The 8,324-nt window shown below is 36.1% G+C and overlaps 1 protein-coding gene across 5 annotated transcripts in view; it reads left to right on the top strand.

The window, feature by feature from the left end:
• Positions 1–1,975: 1,975 nt before the first annotated feature.
• The window catches only part of OPRM1 (opioid receptor mu 1), a 178,997-nt gene continuing 172,648 nt past the window's right edge, over positions 1,976–8,324 (top strand). For all 5 annotated transcript variants that reach the window (XM_032650845.1, XM_032650844.1, XM_032650846.1 and 2 more), the window contains exon 1: positions 1,976–2,722. In XM_032650845.1, coding sequence (XP_032506736.1) covers positions 2,430–2,722 — 293 coding nt within the window. In that variant the 5' untranslated portion in view covers positions 1,976–2,429. The remainder of the gene's footprint in view (positions 2,723–8,324) is intronic.

Genomic DNA, 8,324 nt, shown 5'->3' with positions numbered 1-8,324 from the left:
GTTGATTTGTCTACATATAAAGTCCTGGCTGGTGGACAAAATATACTGAGTTAAAAAAAGATTAAAATGTTATCATTAGAGTATACTTGAAGTTTTTAAGCTGTGCCATTTAATAAATCACTCAAATTATTTTAGATGACATTATTGTCTTAGTCATTTGGGGCTGCTATAACAAAATACCATAAACTGAGTGGCTTATAAACAACAGAAATTATTTCTCACAGTTCTGAAAGCTGGAGGTCTAAAATCATGGCACCAGCATGGTCAGGTTCTGGTAAGTTCTCTCTTCTGCATTGCAGACTGCCAAACTGCTGTCTTCTCATTGTACCCTCACATAGCAAAAAGGGAGCTAGGGAGATCTCTGGGGTTTCTTTTACAAGGGTAATAATCCCACTCATAAAGTTCCCACCCTCATGATCTACTTACCTCCCAAAGACCCCATCTTCTAACCATCACTCTGGGGGTTAGGATTTCAATACATGAATTGGGGGGAGGGGAACAAACATTCAGTCCATAGCATTTATGAAACATGCTAATTATTTTTCAACTTTTTTTTTCCACTGATGAGAAGACTGTCACTCAGCCAGGTAAAGTAACATATCCAAACTTCCTCAGCTAAAAAAGTTTAAAAAACGTACAAATCTAAGGTTCACAAAATGATCTGACTTCAAGGCAAGGGCTTATTATACTGTGCTTATTTGTCTTTCACATGAAGTAAGTTTAGACTGATTCTGTGTGTCCTCAAGAGATTGAATAATGGCAGATAAATTTCAGCTCAATATGAGTGAATTAATATACTAGTCCATAGGAGAATATGTGGTAAGGCATTTTTATTCGTCTTTAGGAGATCTCTGTAGCTTTTTTTTTTTTTTTGCTGAAATTATACCCTTCAACATAAAAAGATAAAAATAATACTGAACATTGGCAAAATCACCTATGATTAGTAGAGTTTACTGGTGTTATCTGTTTTCAAGACAAATGATAAAAATAATAGTGGAATTAAATGTTCTTACCAAGCTCCCTACCTCACCCCCGTCCCTGCTCCCCAAGAATATAGCTTTCTACAACCAATTGGGGATATTTAATAATAATGTTTTTGTTAAAATATATATACATAGACAAATATTCCCATGTACGGAAATGAGAATTACTTCAGAAATAGTGCTAACTTTACCAAAACGAAGACAAACAAAACAAAACAAAACCTTACTCCTGGTTGATTTACAAATTTATTTATAAAGTAGATGCTTTTGTAGATTTAGAGTTGAGTTATCAAATTTTAAAATGTATCAATAATCCTCAGCCTTGTGTGAGCCGTTCCAGTTCCAGATGTCTATGTATCAATAGTTTCTCCTGGAATGTCTACACTAGAAAACACTGAAATAATGCAAATGTTTGGTTTTCACAGTCTTCTACTAAGAAGCACATGTAGGAAGTCTGGAGATAAAAACAATAATTAATAATTCCAAACGTATGAGATTTGTATATAGAATGTCACCGTTGTCTTTCTTTGACTTTTCTGGACACCACAACTCCCTGATTTCTGTACCCAGTTCCTACGCCTCTTCCTCACCAGGATAGAATTCAGATGCAAATAAAGTTTCTACTCTAGGAGAAATAAAGGAATATGGAGTAAAGGGAATAGTATTCCTTTCTAAAATTTTGTTTTTCATTTCTTTTTCAGAGAAGGAATCACTCTTGTTTCAGGCAGGTTTCAAGGGTTGGAAATTCTCACTTGGTGATAGGAAACACACGGTTACATTTTCGCGGACAGGCGGGTCTGAGGCAAGGAGGGCTAAAGAAGATTTTGTGTACCCTGCCCCCAAACGATTGCTTAGGCAGTAAGGATGGAAGAGCGCTGGGGTGTAGGGTGGTCAGAGTTGCATCAAGTCAATGTCTTTCCTGTCATGTTATACTGAGAAAACGGCGCTGGAAAAAGAGTGATGTCAGCCCCCTTTCTTATGCTTTACAGCCTCCAAAAACTAACTCTCTGTTTGTCTCACTCCCAACCCCTTCTCTCCAACTCCCTTCCTTGTTCTGCCCCTCCTTAGAGGTGTTTGCACAGACGAGTGCCGAGTGAGGAAACCAAGTCGTTGGATCGCTTTGCGCAAAATCCACTTCTCTCTCCTCCCTCCGCTCCAGCCTCTGGATCCCGCACAGCCCTCCTTCCCCTCCCCACAGCGGTGTGGGGTTGACGATGTGTCTCTGTACTTCTAAGGTGGGAAAGGGCTACAAGCAGAGGATACCGTCAGGTGCTTAGCTCTCTCCTTCTGCCTGACTCTCCTCTCTGGCTCCGCCAGGGTTGGTCTATAAGAAATAGCCGGAGCTGTGGCAGTGGCGAGAGGAAGCAGCGGAGGCGCGTAGACCCTGAAAGTCCGGGTGCTCGCGGTTACTCGCAACGCGGTCCCAGCCGGCCGGTCGTCAGCACCATGGACAGCAGCAGCGTCCCCAAGAACGCCAGCAATTGCACTGATCCCTTCACGCACTCTTCAAGTTGCTCCCCGGGACCCAGCCCTAGTTCCTGGGTCAACTTCTCCCACTTAGAAGGCAACCTGTCCGACCCATGCGGTCCGAACCGCACCGAGCTGGGCGGCAGCGACAGCCTGTGCCCTTCGACCGGCAGTCCTTCCATGATCACGGCCATCACCATCATGGCCCTCTACTCCATTGTGTGCGTGGTGGGTCTCTTCGGAAACTTCCTGGTCATGTATGTGATTGTCAGGTAAGGAAGGCTACAGGGCTCCGAGTGTAGATTTCAGTGGCTAATAGGGGCATAAAGGGTGTCCGGCGGGAGGGTGAGAAAAGGGAGGTGAACAGGGGAGAGTATGGAGGTGACAGTGGATGGAATGGTTGCTGTTTGAGTACAAAATCCTACTTTTCTATTCTTCGCTCCATTGATAAAGACATAATCCAAAATTTTGGGAACGGAGAAGTTGCTCTGGTAAAACTATAAAGCTCTGGCAAAAAAAAAAAAGTCTATCTTACAGCTTGCTTATACTAAGCCAAGAGGGCTCTTAGCTCTTGAGCACAGTGTCCCACAGTCCCTTCCAAAGGAGCTGTAGAAACAATAATTTGTGAATAATGGAAGAGAAATTCTAGTTATTTTACCCCTAATTGGGGGGAGGAGGGGCAGGTTTCCTGCTCAGTTCTTTTCAGAGATGAACCTCGGCAACTTTCCTACTCCTGCTGGTGCCAGGGTATTTTGCTGCACCACTGGCCCACCTTCCTCTTCCTTGGTCATAGCAGCCCTTATTCCACTCTTTCTTCCATCCTGAGGCCACACTCATAGAGGAAGTTTTTCTGGTGTCTTTCCACAGTAAATAGTGTCGTTTTGCTGTAACAAACATGACAGCCGTGTTGCCTAGACCAGTTTGCAGTTGGCAGCTGCAGATCTGCTAGGAGAGTCACAGACTGAATGGGCATAGGTAGGGTGGTTCAGAACTGCAGGACATGACAGTTTTTCAATGCCTCCGAAAGCTGAAACTAGTTAGAAGTGACCAAAGGCAACATAATTCTGGATTATAAACTATTACATAAGAAGTTGTAATGGTTGCTCTGGAAAAATTAAGAAGTGTCTTTATCCAATGAAATTGTTTCAAGAGAGTTCGTGGCCCACTTTCTATTTGCCCAGATGTTCCAGGTTTATCTGGCAAAGAGTGTGCAAACTCTCAGCATTGAGATTGATGTAAATAGATTGCGTTAGTGTTGATGTGCTTATTCAAATCCTACATGTTAATATGGAATACTATATTCTCACTTTTGTTGAAGTAGATAATTATTTTAATACTTTAAAATGGCTCCTGATTTAGGATTTTCTTTCTACTAAGGGTTCTATGTATGTAGCAAGCATGGCATTTTCATATTTGGCTACAATATTGGCTTCATCCACTCAGCAAGTATTGCAGGTTTCAATGGAGCTCTTTAATCATTTAACGATCATTTTCTCCATTATGCTTCCATTATCAATGTGCTGCAAGTTGCTTATCAATTCTTTCTACTTTGATGTACGCTTTCTTTAATTAATGATTGTTAAAGAGTAAAACTAATTTTCCTGATCTTTTGATGAGGAATAAGATAAGTAGTTTCTCTGAGAAAAGAGCACCATCTATTGCAAAGAAGGCTAACAACAAAAGGAAAAATGCAGGGAGAAAATCAATGGAAGAATTTATTTTTTAAAACATCACTTTATGTAATTCAATATAAAGCTTCATATCAAAGATTAAAAACTGTCTCTTTTGCATTTATGATAATAAAAATAACAATTAAAGGTCTGCTTCATGAAGGGAAAATGTTTCTCATTTCTCCTAAGAAAATTCATAGCATCAGGAGTTTATAGAGCTAGAAGGGAAACTAGAGCTTTTCTAGGCTAGGTGATTAAAATGTGGCAGAGAAAATATAAATGATTTCTCCAAGGACAGATAATTCTTTAGTTCAGTACCATGGAATCGCTCTTAGCCAATATAATTTTGTGTTTATTAGAGTGGCAAATCATGATCTGAGTTAATTCAACTAGAAGATTGACAGAGTAGGTTTAGATAATGATGTGGAAATAATAAATCAGTCCAAATTTATGTCTGTAATCCTGGATAATGAAGGATAAGTAGAAATTACCAAACCATCTTGATACCCTGCCATCTCAAACATAATCTTTTATGCTCTGTTATTGCTTCCCTTGGTATTTTCCTTCCGGACTTTTCTCCTCTCTAGTTTATGTTTTTCTATAAAGCGAGAGCCAACAGAGCAGCAGCTGTCTGTGAAATAAGCAGATTGGTTTTATTCTAGTGTTTAAGAGATTACTACTTGAGTGAGTTTGTTCTAAAGGCATTAAAATGTAAAACCTCTGAACTTTTGATGACTTGGAAAAGGATGGTGACACTGTCTCTGAGAACATGATATTATGCTTTACTTTTCTGTGCTTAAAGTTTTAACAAAATACATTCACTTTTTTATACAACAGAAACTAACCCAACATTGTAAAGCAATTATACTCCAATAAACGTGTTAAAAGAAGATTAAAAAAAAAGGGCACCCCAAACACCCACCTGTGGCAAGCCAGGTGTTTAATTCTAAGGTCAGGTAATCCTCTGGGTATACGACTGTGAAACAGAAAAATAGTTCAGTGACAAATGAAGTGATGAGGAAAGCCTCTGGGGAGTGAAGAAACTCTATCTATTTAGCTGAGAAATTTAACTGGACTGTCTCCAGGCTGTGGTTATTTCACTACAAAATGATCAGTTCAGGGACATTATTGCCTCTGTTAGAAAGATGAATATAATGCTGCATCTATTAAAGTACTGAGGTGAAACACTTACTTCCTGCTATTATTTAAAATTCAACAAATACTTTTGAATTTTCAAGTAGTTACGGTTTTCTAACCAGATTAAGATTACATTTATTAGAACGTCCTAACACATTGAGTGAACCATGAGGTCCAATGACTATGGCAACAAAAGACAACAACAAAAATAACAGGTAATATAGATGCCATGAATGATTAATGATTTTCAGTTCTTTATCTTAACTCCACCGTCATCATAACTTCATCAACAACATTATTAAATAATATAACTTAAGTAACATTCTTACACAGTGCTGTTCTAAGGAACATAAGGGAGGAAAAGAGATGCTGCTACATGATCTAAAGTTTTAAAATTCAGATGTTAAATGATAGACTGTTATAACTGTTCATTATCTGAAAGCTTTTTTGGTTTTAAAGTACTTGCATGGTAACTATATATTAAAAATTACCACAGCTATTCTGGAAAAAGAAGGCGATAAAATATTACAATATGTGGCAATCATTTAAAATGGGATAATAGTATATTATTGTCAAGAAGGTTTTAAAGAAAAAAAATCAATCAAAATAATACACAAAGTTATAGCCACCAGGAGTGTTTCACTTATTGAAAATATTTGACCAAAATATAGAATTAACCATAACTCTAAAAACTGATATAGTCCCAGATGTATTTATTTTGTGAGTTTTTTTAAAAGAGATTTGTCCATTTAGTTATGGTCTATGCAGACACTGTTGGAAAAAGTAAAGGGTTAGAAACTGTTAGATCTCTGGGGGCTATGTAAGCCATCCTTCCAAATAAAGTTCCAATGAAGAGTGCCAAATTATATGGCCTTCTTTTCTAAGATTATTTCTTAACTTGACGAGATGAATTCTCAATATTAGTTATCAGATAAGAGCATTTAAATATATGCAAGATGTTATTATCTTTGATTTCACTAAGAAGTATTCTAATTTTAAAACATGTCCTATGATCTCTGTGTATTAAATATTATTAAATATTTGATTCAGGTTTAAAGTACAGAATGATCAGTGGAGAGCTCCTAGTAACATCTATCACAATGTGAACTGTAACTGCTGTTTCTCGTACAGGTGCTAACTCTGTTGGGAACACCTCTTTCTCAGTGTGTCCTGACGACACTAAATGGTTTTTCATTTCCTCCATTGTAAGCTATGTCTCTGTCATTTGCATAGAGTTATCACTGAGTTTCTTTTCCTTCTCTCCTTTCATGAAAGAGCTATCTTATACTTTATGAAATATTTCCAACATAAAGAAATGTATAGAGAATAATATGATTCTTCACCTTTAAACATTATATATAATTATGATAATTATAGATACCTCTAATAATATATAATATATGTTATATTATATATAATATATATTTATATATACATAATACATAATTGTATATAATTTACATATTTTATACAATACATAGTGTAATATATAATATGTAATTGTATATACATAATAATATATAATATATATAAGAAGCCATCTCTCTTCTCCCATTATACTCCCTCCCCTGAGACTATCACTATTGTAAATTTGGTGGCTATTATTCATATACATATTTTAAAATTTTTATTTCACATGTGTGTTTCCACAAATGAAGGGTAATCATTTAAACATGCTCTTCAAACTGCATATATTATTTATATTTTATATTAATGTTGATATACATAATTTCACTATTTGCCCAGAGTTGTTCTAGTTCCAGCAGATCAAGGATAGAAACAAACGTCAGACAAAACAACATAAAAGCAAACAAACAAACAAAAACTCACGTCATTACCTCTCCTATATCCTTTTACTTTATCTCTAAGGATGTGTTTTAAATTAATGTAAAGATTTCTTTGTGTTTTCCCATAGTGACAAATATTTCCATGTTACTTATCTACAATATTCAAAAAAATGTTTTCAGCAACTGCTGCAACAAATATATCTGTTCATGAATATAACCCAGGCATAATTTCTCCACTTCTAAGAAGGAAATAGAAATAATTTCTGACTACTTCAAAATGTCATTCAAGGTAAATACTGGCAATATTTACTTTGGGGTTTTGTAAGCCTTGGAGGACCCCTTACACATAAAAGCTGAAATGTTATTTCTTCTAGTAATGCGCTTTAGTTATGAATTGAAACCAAATTGTTTCAGTCAGCAGGAAAAGATAAACTCATTTCAATAGATAATAGCTGATTCACTTTGTTATAAAGCAGAAACTAACACACCATTGTAAAGCAATTATACTCCAATAAAGATGTTAAAAAAAAGAATACATATTTCTTAAGAATCCTGTCTTATAACTTCCGTTCTAAATCTTAGCTATAGAATTGTCATCATATAAATTAAAACAAGTTGCTAAACACTAAAAAAAAAGTAGCATTTTAAAATATATTGATAAATATGAAGACTAAATGTTGAGTGGAATTTTAAAATATGAGACTCTCATTTTCTCCTAATTCATAGAGAAATTACCTGAATATTTGCCTTCAGAAATTAATCACATTCTGGATGTTGCATTGCAAAACTGATCAGAGAGATAGTGGCTCTACCGAGTCTAACCAAGTGAACCTTTATAAGCCAATAGGTAGGGCAGGTAGGGCTTTTACACATGATGAAACACGTGATGGGTTCTATCAGATGAGAGAGAGAGATCAATCTATTCTAGATATCAGATTCTGTCTAGGCAAGAATATTATCAAGTACAGTTTGCTTTTTTAATTCAATCATGTATTAGTTTGTCATTTGCATATATTTAAACTTCTGTTTTTAGAGATACAAGGGAATCAATTTAATTTTCAGAATTTTATTTCAATATGCAGAATTAAACAGACCACATAAGTTTTTAAATCAGGGCGCCATACCTAGGTATCTAGTGACAGACTGATAATTGAAACATATGGATATCCATTTTGTTTTCAAGCTATTCCCTCTAATTTTGATAAATGATAATACAAACATAAACTTGTCTTCATGCCATGAACTCACTGTCATATTTAATATGGAACTTAGCTTGTGGA

This window comes from Phocoena sinus, chromosome 12, assembly GCF_008692025.1.
Source record: "Phocoena sinus isolate mPhoSin1 chromosome 12, mPhoSin1.pri, whole genome shotgun sequence".
NCBI classification, from domain to species: Eukaryota; Metazoa; Chordata; class Mammalia; order Artiodactyla; family Phocoenidae; genus Phocoena; species Phocoena sinus.
This window is presented reverse-complemented; position numbering and strand designations above follow the sequence as displayed.